Raw genomic sequence first — 17336 nt, forward strand, 5'->3', positions numbered from 1 at the left:
TGGATACCATCAGATAAGGATACGGCCTGAAGATGTCTACAAGACTGCCTTCCGCACTTCATTTGGCTTATATGAGTTCCTTGTGATGCCTTTTGGTTTGACTAATGCACCTGCCACTTTCAATAGAATGATGGACAGAATTTTTAGAGCACACAGAAAGTTTGTGGGCACTTTCTTCGATGACATCATTGTGTTCTCTAAAAATGAGCAGGAGCACAGGAAACACCTCACTATTGTGTTTCAAGAGTTGAAAAGACACAAGCTATTAATAAACACCAAGAAAAGTGAGTTCTTTATGCATGAGATTCATTTTCTCGGTCATATAGTGTCAAAGGATGGAGTCAAGATGGATCCTGCAAAAGTTGAGGCCATAAGGAGTTGGCCAATTTTGAAAAATCTGCATGAAGTCAGAAGCTTTCTTGGGTTGTGTTCATACTATCGGAGGTTTATAAAGTACTTTGCAGAAATTGCTTCTCCCTTGCATGCTTTACAAAAGAAAGCTGTACCGTTTCGGTGGGGACCAAAGGAAAATGCAGCTTTTGAAGAGCTGAAGCAAAAATTGTGTTCTGAACCCGTTATTATCTTGCCAGATCTTGCAAAACCCTTCGCTGTAACTTGTGATGCATGTGGGAACAGCATAGGAGGCACTTTGATGCAGGATGGCAGAGTGGTTGCATATGAGAGTAGAGTTCTCAAAGATGCTGAATTGTACTTGCAGACATACGAGAAGGAAATGTTAGCAATGATACATGCTTTGACCACATGGAAACATTACCTTCTTGGAGCTGATTTTTATGTGCAAACTGATCATCAGTCACTTAGATATTTTCTCACGCAGAGAAAATTATCTGAAAAGCACATGAGATGGGCTAACTTCCTCTCAATGTTTCATTTTCAAATTGTACATGTGCCGGGTAACAAAAATGTCGTGGCTGATGCACTTTCCAGGAAACCACAGCCTGAAGCAGTCTCCAAGAAACCCAGTGTTTCAGCAGTGAGCATTGCTTATAACAATGTGTTAGATGTGATGAAAGATCAGTATGGTAATGATGCTGATTTTTCAACTATTTATGAACAGCTTTCTGATGGTCAAAGGCATGATCACTATATGTTGAAAGAGGGTTTCATTTTGATGCATGGACGACTCTGTGTCACTGATCAAATGCGACAGAAAGTCATAATGGAAAGTCATGCTCCTCCATATGCAGGACATAGGGGAATTACGGCAACAATTACAGCAGTGGAGCAATACTTTTATTGGCCATCTTTGAGGAAAGATGTGGAAGAATATGTGAGAACATGCATGGTTTGTCAGAAAGTAAAGTTTGACAGGCAGAAGGCACCTGGGTTGTTACACCCTTTGCCAATTCCGGATAGACCATGGCAAAGCATAGCTATGGATTTTGTGTTTGATCTTCCACGTACTCCTACTGGACATGATGGATTGTGGACAATAATTTGCAGGTTTAGCAAACAAGCCCACTTTGTGCCAGTAAGAAAGAAAATTACAGCAGATCAAATGGCCAAATTGTTTTTGCAGCATGTCTTCAAGTATCATGGGATGCCTGAATCCATAATCAGTGATAGAGATCCGAGGATGACCAGCCTCTTTTGGAGAGGACTGTTTGAAAATATGGGCACTACGCTGAATTTTTCGTCATCTTTTCACCCTCAGTCTGATGGACAATCGGAGCAGGAAAACTCTACCATCTTGGATATGTTTAAATGCTATGTCTCAGACCACAAAAGCAAATGGGAGCATTATTTGCCTTTGCTGGAATATGCTTACAATAATACGGTGCACACATCCACAGGTAAAGCACCTTTTGAAATAGTGGAAGGTGCCAGGAAGATACCTCCCATTTTGCATACAAAAGAGAAAATCTTCGAAGCTGATCGTTTTGTGGAAAGCCTTGAAGAGGCTTACAAGAAGATCAAATATGCCTTGCAAAGAAGTCAAGACAAGCAGAAAAGAGCAGCAGATAAGCACCGCAGGGAATTGGTATTCACAGAAGGTGATTGGGTTTTGCTGCGTTTTCAGAAGGCAAGGCTGAAAAATAAGAAAGGCAAGGAAAGGTTGTACACAAAGCTGAACATGCGTTACTATGGTCCTTTCCAGGTTTCTGAAAAGATAAACGAGGTAGCTTAAAGGCTGAAGTTGCCTCCGCATTGGAAGATACATAATGCCTTTCATGTGAGTTTATTAAAGCAATATCATGGAGATATTCCTGAGGATGTACCTGATGAGGTGCAGCCTGAAGTGGAAGAACAGGATGAACTTCTGGTCCCAGAGCAGATTCTGGCACACAGAGATAGAAAGCTCAAGGGTAAAGTTATCCGTCGCTACTTGGTAAAATTTCAAAATTACCCATCACTTGATGCGAAATGGATGGAGGAAGGTGAACTGGCAGATTCACCTGGGATATTGCAGCTTTACCTTGATGCTTTCCAATTAGAGCCGACTGCGGTTTGGGCTCCTACAGGTAGTTTAGCAGAGCGAGCGTCTGGAGCATTACCTGATGTTCGAGAGGGGGGTAGCACCTCCACTCCCTCAGTACAGACGGGCTCACTGTGATTTCATGAGGTCGCTTGATGACACTGTATGTTTCATCCGAGATACTGAGCTGACAGTATTTCTGCTGTGAGACTTCATGATATTGATGCATCTTGACTATTGATCGCCGAGGATCACATAGATTTTGAGCAGTATATATGGATGGATGCATGCCTCTCCTAGCCATATTTTCACTGTCTCTGTATACTATAGCTGCGGCTTTCTTGTATACTCTTTTATGCTATATTTCATGCTCGCTCCTGTGTTTTGGGGCAGCAAACTGTGGTTTGCTGTTTCAAGAGAGGGATATGTCACGGGGGCGTGAAATTCTAAGTACTTTAATGTACTACAAGACCGTGACAACTTTGGTTTTAAAAGTCCAAGCGTGGGCTTAATAATGTGTAATTAAACGCGGCATGGTGCCTAGCACATAAGCGTAATTAATCCCTAGGCCCAAAGGCATTCCAAGGAATTAAAAGAGTGGTTGTTGGAAAATGATGACGTGGCATTTTTAATGGGCCCCCTAGAGGGCCATGTACCTTCAGTGGCCCCCCTAGAGTTCCAGGTGGCTCTAGTGCCTTCTACATGCTCTTTGCCATTCCTGGACCTTCCTGGGCCTTCTAAACTTCACATGTGTGGTTTTCTCTCTCATCTTCTCCCTTTGTTGAGATTTTGGACTGGTTTTTCAGCCTCCTTCAGCTGAATTCCGTTTTTCTTCATAACTCCTCACCCGTTTGGATTCCTCGACTTCCGTTTGGCCCGATGGCTTCCCCTCTGCCTCCCCTTCGTAGTGATATGCTTTTCCCTCCGTGCGTTTGGTAGAACGGGCAGAGCTGAGCACTTCTTTTGCTGGTCGAATTTGCAAAAGTGGCTTTTTCTGGACCTTTTTTCTTCTACCGCCTCCTGGGCCTCTCCTCTTGCAAAGCTACAGCTTTCTGTTGAATTTCGAGTGGTCCGACGCGCTGGTTGACTGGTTTTTCTCAGTTTTGGAGGACTTTCCGGCGATGAAACTTCTCCAAAACCTTCTCAATGCATTCCTCTCTGAAGCACGCTTCTTTTGAGCCCAAGAACTCCCACTTCTTCGCGACATAAGTGCTTCTTTTCGCATTTTTCAGTGGAATTCTTGCTGGTCGGCTCTTGTAAATGCTCTTTCTTCATGCCTTTGCACTCCTCTTTGGCTGAGAATGCAATTGGGCATTGGCTACTATGTCCTCTTGGCGATTGAGGACTTGGTTCGAGTTTTCAGGGCTTGGTGAGTTGTGAATTTGCTACTGCAATTTCTTTTTGCCATAAGCTATTGGTTGGCCTCGTGTGCCGCCTCTTTCTTGGCGCGCAGGTGCCCAGGCAGAGCTACATGAGTCATTCTTTGGTTGGGTACTTTGCTGATTTTATTTTGGAGCTTTGAAAAGCTTTGTGAATGCCATCTGGAAACCACTCAAAGAGAGTGCAGCTGGGGTGCAGTGTGATTGCATCCAATGGAATTGAACTCGGAAAAGAGAATGCCTTTGGATTGAGCCTATGGGTTAAGTGCACTTATGTGATGGTGTTCTATGCTTGATAGCCTTGCAAGGGCTCAGTGAATTGGGGCTGCGTGCTCAGTTGCAGGGAAGGTCTCCCAGATGCAACTTGTAATCATTTCACTGTGAAATATAAAGAAATACCGAAAGGGGCGCCACGGTGTTTGGGGCCAATCGGGTGCACTTGTCTATGTCTGTTGAGCAGGGGCATTCTAGCCTCCATCCCTTTTTCAGTAGTTTTGTTTGTGAACAAATGGGTAAATGCCAAATGGTGATCATGCAATGGTTAATGGTTGTGATATATGCTTTGTGAGCTGTAAATAAGTGCTGAAGTGATTAAAGGTTTAGTTCCACTGCCCTCTGAGTGATTAGAGGCCGGTTTCACCAGGTGAGCTTGACATTAGAGGGCGATCACATCCAGGAGGTCACCATCTATGGAAGAGGCGTATTCCTCATCCAGCTGAGCTCCCTCGACACTGCCACGACACTCGTGGAGCAGAGACCCATCCTCCTTGGCTCGTATCTAGTGTACCTCTTTCCTTGGTACCATGGCTTTACAGTGGAGGACATGGAAACGACACACCATGTTTCTCGTTTTTTGGTTACGCTCCGCTTCTCAGGGCTCCCAAAGGAGTATTGAGCCATCCTCCCCTCCATTGGTCGGGCATTTGGCACCGTGCTCGAGTCTCTGCCAGAGTCAGCCGCATCAGTTGTAGCAGATGACGGGGTCCCCAGGATCAGATTGGTGGTTGAGAGCCGAGAGTCCCTCCCAAAGTTGATCCTCCTAGAGACCCTCAAAGGGGGCACACTTCACCAGTGAGTGGAGATTTTTGGGTTACTAGGCCAGTGTCTACCTAGCCAGAGATTGCTCCCGTGGCCATGGCCGAGCGCCTCCCCCTCCCCCGTAGAGCAGGCAAAGTCAGCAGACTAGAGTCCAACACCCCCTCAGGCAGGAGCAGCAGGAGTCTCAGACCCCCTGGGTGACCCCCTCAGAAGGGGACTGGACCCAGGTTAAAAAGAAAAAGAAACCAAGCAAACAGGCTCGCAAGCGCCGCAGGCAGAGGGCCAGACGCAGAGAGAGAGACAGGGTTATCCGTGAGGCACCTGAGGAGGAGCAGTAGCAGCAGGAGGCCTTACGTGGAGATCCACCTCCCCGAGCGGGAGAGGGGCCACCACCCAGTCAGACGATCCTTCTGTGATGGAGGTTCAGCGATCGCATCCACCCTTGCATCAGTAGCGAGCCCTAGGAGTTCTTGATGAGGCGATGGCATATGTTAGCCAGGCAGCGGCTGTTGTTGAGGAGTGGATCCAGAGCCTCGGCGAGCTTGATCAACAGGGGGGCCTATGGTCGCCCCTATTCCTCCCCCTCCCCCTCCAGATCCCTTCCCCTCTTCCCCTCCACTCCCCCCACCCGGTTTCCCCCCACCCCCTCCTCCCCTTGGGCTCCCCCCACTCTCTCCTCTCCCCCTCGCCCCTCCTGCTATGATCACTCTCACTACCCGTCCTCTTCCCTCTGTCCCCCCCCCTCCTCCCTCCCCCCTCCCCACCTCCGTCAGGTTCCTCAGCCTCCCTCCCCTCCCCTCCCCTCCCATGCTTCAAGACACCTGCCAATAGGCAAGGGTAAGATGATGTCCCCTTTTGCTCTCTCATTGCAGCATCAAGCCCATTCAGGGAGGGAGCTAGAGGGACGGGGCTCGTTCTCTCGGTCAGTAGCTCCCAACCTCCAGCCTGGGTGTCCCTTACCACAAGACTTCTGGAGGTTGGGACCCTAGAATAGTCTGGAGATTATGGACTGTTATCCTTTACCACTGGAGGTAATGCTTATGGTCTTGCAGCCACAGAAGGGGGGTTTGATCAGTGCAGTGGGCTCTCGAACACACCCCGTTTGGAGTTTCTAGTTTGCCTCCACAAGGGTGGAGAAGTGGACCCTAGAGGTGTTTGATGCTATTATGGGAGAGCAGGTTTCACGCATGATGGACGAGTGGATGGGAGCACGAGGACTGGACTTGCAACAGATTGTCCCAGTCCTTGAGAGTGTTCGGCGCAAGCTTCTCTACGGGAGCTCGGCCAAGCTCTCCCCAGCAGGTCTTGCCTTAGTGGCAAACTAGGTCCTTGCCACGGCTTAGTATATCGCCTCCTGCTGGTGCTTTCACAGAGGGTGCATTGGGTAGCTCCGATGGTTGGTTCGGAACTTCCTTTGGGCAGGTTCGGACAGCACGCGGAACGCTAGAGCCCGGGTCGCTTGGTAGACGGTGATCATGCCGCAGGCATTGGGAGGCTTGAGTATCATTGATCCGGAGATGCAGAGTGGAGCCCTTCTGGGCAAGTTGGTTGTTCGCGGCTTAACCCCAGGCGCAGAGCCTTGGAAGCTCCTCTTACAGTGAGGGCTTCTCAGGAACACCCCATGCACAGGAGGACAGTGGCATCCTTCACACAGATAGATCTTCTCAGAGGTCCCCCTTACAGGGAAGGGTTTCCCCTTGATGAGGAGCCTTCACAGGGTCTGTCAGAGACTAGCAGGGGGTCTCATTCATGCTTCGCCCAGAAGGAGAGAGGAGTTTGAGCGGCAGCCCCTTATGTGGCTACCCAGAGATCCGAGATCAGGAGGGGCGTATGTGTTAGAATTCATGGTTAATGCCCACATGTTTTGCCCCCCCATTTATGAGGAGAAGGGCAAGGGGCTTAGGCGATTAGAAGGGGGAGTGATTGAGAGGGGGTCGTCGACTGGTCAAAGTCAATGGTCGGTGGCCAAGGTCAAAGTCAATGGCCGGTGGTCAAGGTCAATGGTCGGTGGTCAATCCACCACCCCTTTGTGGCCTTTCCCCTCTATTATTTAAAGCCCCCTTCCCCCTCTCTATTATATAGCATTCAAGCCTTCAGCCTCTCTGCACTGAAGTTGATCCAGCAGCACGCACTTAGTTGGGAGAAGGCGACTTGTGTAGCCCACCGTTGGAAGAAGATATAGCAACTGCTGCCCTTTGTAGCTGCTCCTCTTGCAGCCTTTTGCCCTTCATTCTAGAAGGAAGAACTTGTTCAGTTTTGCCATCTCCTTTGTTACTTTGTCGCTGCACTTTTGTTGAGTTGTTTTCCAGCAAGTATTCATCTCTTTTGCTTCCGCCGCTGTACTGTATAACATGGTATCAGAGCCCATGTTCTAGGGTTCACCTAGGAGCTTGAAGGAAGGGACTTCCACGCGAGAATCTTCATTGAAGATGGTCCCGGTTCAAGTATTACTTGCTGCCCTTGCTGTCGGAATAGTAAGGAAGAAGATTTCTGTTTTTAGACATGTCGACAAAAGCCTCATCCACGACAGCCCCCTCTCCCTCTTCTTCTCATCTTCTTCTTCCTTCATCCCCAACTTCGGAGAAAGCGGGAAGCTCGATGGTACCAACTACCCGATATGGAAGGTGAAGATCCGGAGTCACCTCGTGGCCCGAAAACTTTGGAGGCTCGTCACGGGAGTTTGATCCAAGGCCGGTAGACACCTTGGACAGCAAAGGAAACATAGTTACCTTGGCGGATCGGGATGATCTCGAGTACTGGGAAGACCGAGATGCTCAAGCTCTTGCCATGCTTATGGGGACGATGGCAGACACAGTCATCTCCCATATCCAGATGGCAGAGACTTCTGTAGAGGCATGGGCCATTTTGAAAGACCTCTACGAGACGGATAACACGGCCCGCATCCTCACTCTTCAGCATCAACTTCACAACATGAATATGAGTGAGGGAGACAAAGTACACAACCACCTGATGAAGGTGAAGGTTGTGAGAGACCAACTTGCGGCAATTGGTCAGAAGGTGGATTCAAGCCAGTTGGCACTGATGGTGCTACATAAGCTACCCAGGAGCTTCAAAGGTTTCATGACGACAATGGTTGGTTCGTGGACAACGGTGCCTCGAAACACGTCCTTCAAAAAGGATTGGTTCACCACCATGGAGTCTACTCATCTAGGCTCCAAAGTAACGGTGGGGGACAGCAGAACGTGCCCGGTCAAAGGTGTTGGAAGTATTCCTTTCGTCATGAGCTCTGGCAAAGAGAAGGTAATATCTGGTGTACTTTATGTTCTTGACTTATGCAAAAAAACCTAATGTCTGTGAGCCAGATGGACCAGCATCAAATGTCGGTTCTCTTCAGCAAAGGTCAAGTCACAGTAAAGACCAAGGACGGAAAGGTGGTTGCTAGAGGAGTACAGGACCATGGGTTGTATCGACTCAATGCCCTACTTGCTCATGGAGATCAGGGCAGGTCCAAACTCTAGCACGAACGGTTTGGGCATGTGAATTATGGCACTTTGACCAACATGTAGAAGACCAAAATGGTGGATGGACTTCCACCAATCACAGGCAAAGATGGTGTCTGTTGAACTTGCTTGGAGGGCAAGCATCATCGAGACAAGTTCCCTCAGGAGGCTTCATCTAGGGCTAAGGCCCCTCTAGAGTTGGTCCATTTCAACTTATGTGGACCGATGTCAACAAACTCCTTCGCAGGTTCAAGGTAGCACCTTTGGAGCTCGGCTTCATTTTTTGATACAAATCATGCAACCAACTGCCCGCTGATATAGAGTGGCATCAAATGGACCACTGCCATCCTCTAAGGATACTCAACCTGATCTCGAGTATGGACGAAAGATTCTTCAAGCTTGCCAAAGATCCTTATGTTATTGGCATATAGCATGTGGGACTTCTCTATGATGCAAGTCTTCATTGATCATGCATGCTTTCACGGATAGTGATTGGGCTGGTTGCTATGATACTAGGGTGTGGCAACAGCTAGACTTCATGCATTTCTTGGTTAGCAAGAAGCAGCCCATAGCTGCTACTTCTAGTTATGAGGCTGATACAGGGCAGCCTTTATAGTTGTTGTGGAGTGTATCTGGCTTAGTAAGCTACTTGCAGATCTTGATGTTGGCTATAGAAATTTTCTACTACTATCAGTGTGTGCCTTGGCTAGTGCACGCAATCCTGTGTTTCATGCGTGTAATAACTGCATAGAGGCTCTTTGTTCTTTATGTCAGGGAGCAACTGTCAGCTGGAGACATACATTTCTCCTATGTTTTGAGCAGGATAATGCGGCCTCTTTACTGCGACCCAAGTTTGAAGCTTTTTGGCAAGATTTACACTTGGTATTCTTTGTTACGTGATAGTGATATCCCTATCCTATCATAGTTAGTGATATCCCTATCCTATCATAGTTTGCCATATCCAATATGGATGCACATGTGCAACCATGATCTAGTTTCCAGCTATTCGTTTGATGTTTCTAGGATACTTCAGCCATACAACGGAGGTGGTATGTTGCCACATATACTGTGTATGAGCCTTGTAGCCTTAATTTTTTAGGACGGTTAGTAAAGTTGGTACTCCTCGTCCTATCCGAGGATAGGGTACTTTGTACTTGGCACTTTTGGTCTTCATTCCTACAGTCCAACTTCTAGCTCATCTTCTGCTCTCTCAGCTCACACTCCCACTCAACAACTTGCACGTTTGTATCGGTCTTGTTGATCGTATAAACGGGTGCTAAAATACTTCTTAATAATAATCTTAATCGTATCATAATCATAACCATCTCCCTCTATCTATAGTGCATATGAAAAGCTTAGATGCAAGCAAGCTAGGGGCTCTATGTATTCAACTAAGTCGAGCTCAATCATACACAGTGATTTATAGGACAAAAAATATAGCTTGACCTGCTGACGTAATTCTCTTTGGCTGATTGCTGCGTCCGTGGCCTTGTGTTATAATCAAGTGGTGGAAAATGGAGAAAGAATAGGGATCTTTTGCAAATGAAATTTTGTTAACTTCTTCCTTTCCTAAGGATGATGTGCTCATGTTGACACCTATAGGATAGTGAAGTCTTGTCTAACTAATGTGATGTTTTGTTCATGTTTCAATCTATTCTCATTTGAATGTGTGAAAATTGTTAGAGGTATCCTAATTGCAAATAAAATTTCATACATTTGCCACTTTGTTCTAATGGTAAACATAATTATTGATAGGATGCCATTAAAATGATTGAATCTGCTTGTAGATTAATTGTATTTTAATTTGGACAGCTATATGTCTTTTGTTTAGGGCATCCTTTATGGCCTGCTTTCGTGATGGATGAGAAACATGCTGATGAGTGTGGATTAGAGGCACACGTTCGCGAAGGCACGCTACCAGTGCAATTCTTTGGCAGCTACGACTATGCTAGGTGGGCTTTTCAAAAAAAGAACGTCTCAATTCCTTGTATGACTATCTTTAAAGTGCTCCATGCGATTTTTTAATTTTATATACAGCATGAGGCCTACAATAATAAAAACTGTTGTTAAGGTTAACCTTCTCACCAATAAAGCTCCTAATGCCTGTGTAAAAGAGTGGAATTCTTTGTTGAGGCAAGGGGCCTCCAAACTGCTCTCAGACTGTGGCAGGGCAACATTTCTTTTTGCCTGGCCCAATGAGCTTGTAGTGTTGGAAGAAATGTACATGTTCACATAATGCCAACTCAATAGTCACAAGAGCTTTGTAGTGATATGTGGTTATCACTATTGTAAGCAAACTCAATCTGTGAGCGATATCTTTCCCACTCTGACGATCCTTTCGAAACAAATACCTTGAGAAAATATTTCCATGTTTGATTGGCTAGCTCAGTTTGTCTTGCTGATTCTAGAAGGTTAAACCAACCATTCTAGCCTAGTTTCCTTTTCATGAAAACTTACTATTCAATGAATTTCACATCTCTACTAGTGGCCCCCTTTTGATAAAACATGTATCAGAAAGAGATGAGCAAGCTTCGAGTGTCACTAATTTAAACTTGATGGGGTAAGCCTTGCCATCTTTGTTGGGAGGCTTGCAAGTGATGCCAAAGATCAAACAACATCCCAATGGGGGTCGTATATAGAGTAGAGGCTGGTCCCCCCTCCTTCAGCTTGGCCCCACGATGGAACCCAACGGGACAAGCAGGCTGACCTGAATGGACGATTGTAAGCAAGCTCACTAATCCTCTTATATATTGTGAATGGACCACAATATGACGGAGATAAGTTAGGACATTCACCAGTCTTTAGGGTTTAAGCGGACTCAAATAAACTCTTTCTTCTTCTTCTTCTTCTTCAAATTCCACCTTGCATCTATGCGGATTTACAGAACTTTTGGCTCTATCTTGGGCCTTCTTAATACTTTTTTGGGCATGCCTCAAGAATACGATGTATCATATGTCTTGGGGAAAGTCTTTGGCCACTTGTACCCTTTCTCTCTTAAGTCCTATAGATGGTGGAGCCTTAGGCTGTAATTCATACATTAACATGCTATGACCAGATGTCCATGCCTCATGATGACCTCACACGACCAAGCAATCAAAAACTTTCCCAATCAGAAACAACCTTGCTTCCTATTATCACGAAGCCTCTCCTCATAAATTGGTTGTTGTCGTCCACCATGTACTAGCTTCTCATGCTAGCCCTTATCCATTTGATACCACCACATGTTGAAATCCTATCAATACTCCATGAGCTACGTATCTCGACCAATCACCATTTAGCGCACACGTTGTTCCAATCTAAAAGCACCAATCACATGTACCAAGGCCAAAGCCCATAGTCTAAAGGTTCACACAGGCCACCCCATGAATTTTTACCAACAATATACATCCTCCTTCCTTGTACATAGACATTGATCTGCATCTTCATGCTAGAAGATCTAGAAAAATGTTTGCTGAAAACACTTTTTTCAGCTTCCTCAGTCTAGGTAAAGGTACTTCCCTTTCTCTAAATATGTTACGTCATAGGCACTGCAACCTTAGCATAATCTGGTAAACACCAGAAAGACCAAGGAATATTTCAAGTTTTTTTAAAGTAGTCAGACTTGGCCACCCTCGAGTGCCAACAACTCTCATTCCCAAAATGTGAGCTAGGGAGGCTTCTAAAAGAAGGGTAAACTGCAACATGCAAGAACTGCTGTCCTTCATGAGGGGGAATTTATGTAGACCTCGAGAGTAAAAAGTGCTTCCAAGGCTTTTAACTGTTGTAAATCTGTTGGGGAGGCAATGTTGTCCATTCCTTGCGTAAATGTGAAATGTGAAGGGCTCATGGGGGCATGTGATGACTGGTGTGCTGTGGGATGTGATGTGGAGGGCTGTGGGCCCATTACCACTGGATTCATTTTGGGGGTTTAATATCCTTGTCTGGATAGGCAATAGGCGGATGGGATTGACAATGTGGGCCGGCTCTTCATGGTGGGTGACAGTTGGTGCTTTTTTTTCTTTCATAGTATCAAAAGACATCCAATCCTCTGCTCGTGGATTGCAAGGGCAGAGTACAGACTCGTACCAAACTGATACCTTCTTCTCCATCAAGGCTGCATTCTAACAGAGACTCGGTACGAAGACTTTTGTTAAAGTGCATGTTATGCATAGTGTGGTTATTGTACATGTATGAAAACATGTGAAAGTAGGCAGTCCTTGCTGTGGGATGGAGCTGATGGTTTCTAGCCATAACTTGTTGGTGACTATCACGAGGTTGAACTGAACTGTTCTTAAGAGATCCCTTTGGGAAGGTTCTTCGATTCAATTACATTTACATCGGATGACCCTCTATAATGCCTCCTTTTCTTCTACTTCTTCTTTTCCTTGCATTTGATGGCATGTTTCCCTCAAAGGGAATGCCATCATAGCTCATGTATAGATAAATAATGAATATTGAATGTCAAGCTGTTAATAGGGTCTAGCATAGAATCAGTCACCATAGCACCAGGTTGGAATATTGATTTGCTACAGTAATGTGACAGAGAAAGGTAAATAGCAGAAAAGGGTTTAAAACCAGATAATGAACATTTGGAATTGTGTTAAGCTTTGGAAATGGTACAAAAGTATTAATGCTTGGTACAATTATACATTTTGGCAGGATAGGTTTGAAACAAGCTGTATCTTTCTCTATGGGTCTGCTTTGCAAATTGTATACAAAATGCAAGAAAATGTCTTTTGATCGAGGCCTGGAGGAAGCACAGAGGTATTTGGCAGCTCTTCTACTCTGTATCAGAGAATGTGAATTGTGCCATGTCTCTAGAGCTTTCATGCTGTAGCCTCTTTCCCCCTATTGTGGTGATTGGAGGAGGATATTATTTCTTATGTATTGCTTGGGCACTGATGACGACATAAGTGTTGCTTTGCTTGCTAAGTATGTCTTCCTTTTGTTTTTCATAAAAGTTTTTGTTTACCTCTTTTTTCTTCTCTTTCATTTTCTCTTCTATATTCTTTGTAGATTTTTGATCTTTAGAACAACAAAAAATCTAAATTTGTATGATTGGACTTATTCTAGTCTTACAAAGGTATATTATTTCTTATGTATGGCATTTGTTTAAGGATTCTTTGTGTCTTTTAAATGGAATAATATTTTTGACTTTTTGCTACATATGGCAAACCAATTTCTCTAATGGAATTTATTTACAGTAGTGGGCAAGAGACACTTACTTCAGTGCCAGAAAAGTAAACCATTTAATTGCATCCAATGATTGGACTAATACTGTTCTACATTGTTTGATGATATTTGAGATTTAATTAGCTATTGAGGTCTTCAGTCGCTCTTTCTTGGGGTGGTGTTTTTATAATTATTCTGTTTGAATGAAGGCCTGGTTTAATAGTCTTAAATTACAATCTTTGTAGGGTGTAATGCCATGACACCATTACAGATTGATGCCATCTTTCAGACAGGGACTTTCATCCATAGAGTCTGGGACTAACCCCATTGGAGACTACGGAGGCTGGCTCTGTCATCCAAACGACTAGCGGAGAGTGGGGCAGACACATGGTATGCATGTATATCCGCATGGTTTGCCAAACATGGGATTCAGATGGATAGGCTCCCCCCTTTTCAGTATAGTTTGGATGCACCCCTGAGTCGATCCCGCGAGATGAGATTAACCGTATCATACAGCTAGATCTTCTCCAGCTCCATACATCTCGAGCTTGGGGGGGAGATCAGGAGCTCCCCACCAAGACACAATTCTACTGTGAATTTCCTAAATGTCTCAGAGGATGGATTTATTGTCAGACCCCTATATCTGAAGGACAAGAAGAGTCTCACATGCGCTGAGGATCGCCATTGGGCAGATGCGGGTTTCATCCCATCAGTTGAGGATTGAGACAGGGAGAGCAGCACGTATACCTAGAGAGCAGCGGCGGACCTCCACGCTATGCATAGTGGGAGTGGTTGAGACAGAGGAACACTTTCTTTGTATCTGCCCAACCTACTACAAGATCCGGGGACGATACCACAGCCTCTATCAGGACCGACTCACTATCACGCTTGATCCATTTCCATGACGAGGTCTGCATTGGGCTCTACCTGCTTGAGATGTGCCGACACAGGGAGACCTTGCTACGACAGATTAGAGAGCAGCAGGAGGCGATCACACCACAGGATATAGAGGCTGACCATAGACAACGGCACATCACAGATTTTTATGCATACGAGTCAGCTCCAGGGCACAGTGGGGTGGAGGAGGAGGAGCTAGCTGCTATGCGGGCAGCCTGGATTACCGAGAGAGGACTGCAGAGGCCACCCACGATACGGAGACCGCCCAAAGCACACTCGATTGAGGTTCGCCCTATCACAGCTTTTCTCAGAGGGGATCGCCCGAGATGAGGGGTCACTTTGAACATAGCTCAGCGGGTTCAAAGATCAAGGAGACCATGCCCCCCGCTGATGCCACAGTATGAGACAGCCAGACAGACTCAGATTCGAGACATTTTCACCGCTCATAGACAAGCCACCACAGTGTCCAGTTTCGGTTTCTGAGTTTCTAGTCCAGTTCTAGTACTCAGCCTGCTCCCGATAGGAGATAGCACATGATATGATATGATATATTTATTTTTGTACTTGTTTTTGTTTGAGCCAGTGAGCTCTTTTTATTTCAGCACAGTACTTAGCAAAGGGTCTTAGCGCGCCCTTTGCCTCGGCCCCTTGTGGCTTATATGAGTTTTTCTCTTTGGTGTCACTTTGTCCCATAGGCCCGCGAGGCCTTTTGTGGACATTAATATATCTTTCTTTCTTTCTTTCTTTCTTTCCTCTCTCTCTCTCTCTCTCTCTCATATATATATGTGTGTGTGTGCATGTGTGTGTGTGTGTATATGTATACATATATATCCGTTTGGGAAGTTCTTCTGGCTATTTGGGTTAGACCGGGGGTTAGACCGGAGTTTCATCTTTTCTTTGTTTGGGTTCGCTACTTGGCACTATGGACTTTATGAACATATAGGAATTGTAAAGTCTTTGGTGATCCTACTTTCTCTATGTTTGGCTTTTTTAGGCGTTCTCTACAGCAATCTTTCTTTGATTGCTTGCAGACCCACTGCATAGATCATGAGGTCTTTTTGGCATATACTGAAATTTTCAGTTGATGTAATTGTAGCACCTTATTTTGAGGTTGCTACTCATATAATATAATCAATCAAAGGTTTCACAAAAAACAAGTGTGTGTGTGTGTACACACATGTTAGAATTATTATTATAATTTAGCAGTGACCAATGTAATGTAATAAGTAGGCTAGGGGCACTTTTCCCTCGTTAGAGGCTTTTTCCCCTAACCACAGTTAGTTCACTAACTACAGTTAGTGAAGGATAAGATTTTGTCACTTAGACAAAACCTTTCCCACTTCTTGTATTCAGTGACTTCTTCTATTGCAAGCACTATGTTTAGCTCGCTTGCTCTCACACTCTCTTCTCTAACATTTGGTATCAGAGCAGACACTGCTTCCTGGACCTGCACGTTGCTCCTAGCTTCCTTGCCCGCAAGCTCTCCGTACCTCCTGTGTTGTACAGCCCGTACGATTTTGTACCGTCGTACATCTGTAGTGTCCTACGCCGTACATCCATACTATCCTATGCCGTACAGTTGTACTGAAGTCCCGCCGTACAGTTGTCGTACGACGTACGGACTTTCGTACCGCAGGTATTAATTCGTCCGTACATCCGTACGCTCTGCCAGTGCCATACAAACCGTACGTACCTGCTCGCATTTCGTACCTCTTGACCGTACAGTTGTGCCGCACGTTGATGTGAAAAAAAAAGAAACACAAGACTGTCCTCAGACAAACACAAAATGACTCAGTACTTTATTGCTGACCCCCATACAATCTTATCCACTTCTTCATAATCCAACTCTAGAGGCAAAGTCGTATTTTCAAGACTCCTTCGGGATCAGTACTGTAATATGGTAGCTCTTAAGGTAGAGCCTATGCACCGACTTTCAGAGCGGGTATCCAGAGCACACAAGTAACAAGTCAACCTCCCACACAATCTGACTAGAACACACCCAGACTCTTTGAAAGAGGGGAGAGACTACACAGCCCGAAACAAACTGAACTTAGAACTGCACTTTTCCCCAAAAAAAACTCAGAAAGCAGTCAACCTCAAAACACTATGAACCCACAGCCCACTGCTCAATGGCCAGCACGACTCCCAAGGCCACAAGCTGTTCAAAAGAAGAACTGGCAGGTACCATCATCTGAAAACCTGCAGGTATATTCATCGTACAAGCAGCTGTACAATTATACGTACGACAGCAGGCCCGTACAACCATTCAGTAATCCGTACAGTCTGCATTAAATGACGACCATCTTCCGTACAGCTCGTAGAAGCCATCTTTAATGACCCGTACGTGCCTGTTCAGCCTGCGATCAAGGCACCGTACTACCAGCCCGTACTGATCAACGATTGCACCGCGTACAATCTCGTACTGCAGCCCGTACAAAAATCCACACTTCAGTCCGTACCACCCGTACGGTTCTTTCCAGCCCTCAACCCACGCACGTCACCCGATGCAAGGCTGCCCTTGTTCTCAAAGCTCCCTTCTCATCACGTACTAGCCCATATTTTCATAGGCGCTCAGCCCTTCGTTTATGCACACAGCTTTTCGTACAGCTCGTCCGTCCCTCACCGACTCCTCCTTTTCTCCTTTATCTGGAAGCTCCCAGACTCCATGTACCACGCTCGCTCATCAACCAGAAGCTTCCCTCTTCTTTTACGTAGCCACATGTATAAGCACGATGCCTTCTCAATCTGTCCAGCCACCTCAGCCTAATCTGCCACCTCACTAGTGACATGTTACCACTCTCAAGACATTTCCCCCAAATCACATTAAATGCACATTTTGGACCTTTAGTCACACAATTCCCACACACATTAGCATGCACATTAAAGCTTGCATGCTTCCCCATATACACACATGAAAAGCCCCTTGACGTGGGCACCAAAACATATCGAATTCCCGTAACATGCAAGTGCACA

General features: G+C 45.6%; 1 protein-coding gene across 1 annotated transcript in view; it reads left to right on the forward strand.

Annotated features, from left to right (window-relative positions):
* LOC147883341 (histone-lysine N-methyltransferase TRX1-like) overlaps nt 1-17336 on the forward strand; it is a 129959-nt gene that overhangs the window by 56429 nt on the left and 56194 nt on the right. Inside the window, exons 5-6 of the mRNA XM_087399296.1 lie at nt 10147-10267; nt 12954-13058. Of these exons, the coding sequence (XP_087255422.1) occupies nt 10147-10267; nt 12954-13058 (226 nt within the window). The remainder of the gene's footprint in view (nt 1-10146; nt 10268-12953; nt 13059-17336) is intronic.

This window comes from Dipteris shenzhenensis, chromosome 28 (genome assembly GCF_047967505.1).
Source record: "Dipteris shenzhenensis isolate YYH24624 ecotype China chromosome 28, Dip_SZ_1.0, whole genome shotgun sequence".
Lineage (NCBI taxonomy): Eukaryota > Viridiplantae > Streptophyta > Polypodiopsida > Gleicheniales > Dipteridaceae > Dipteris > Dipteris shenzhenensis.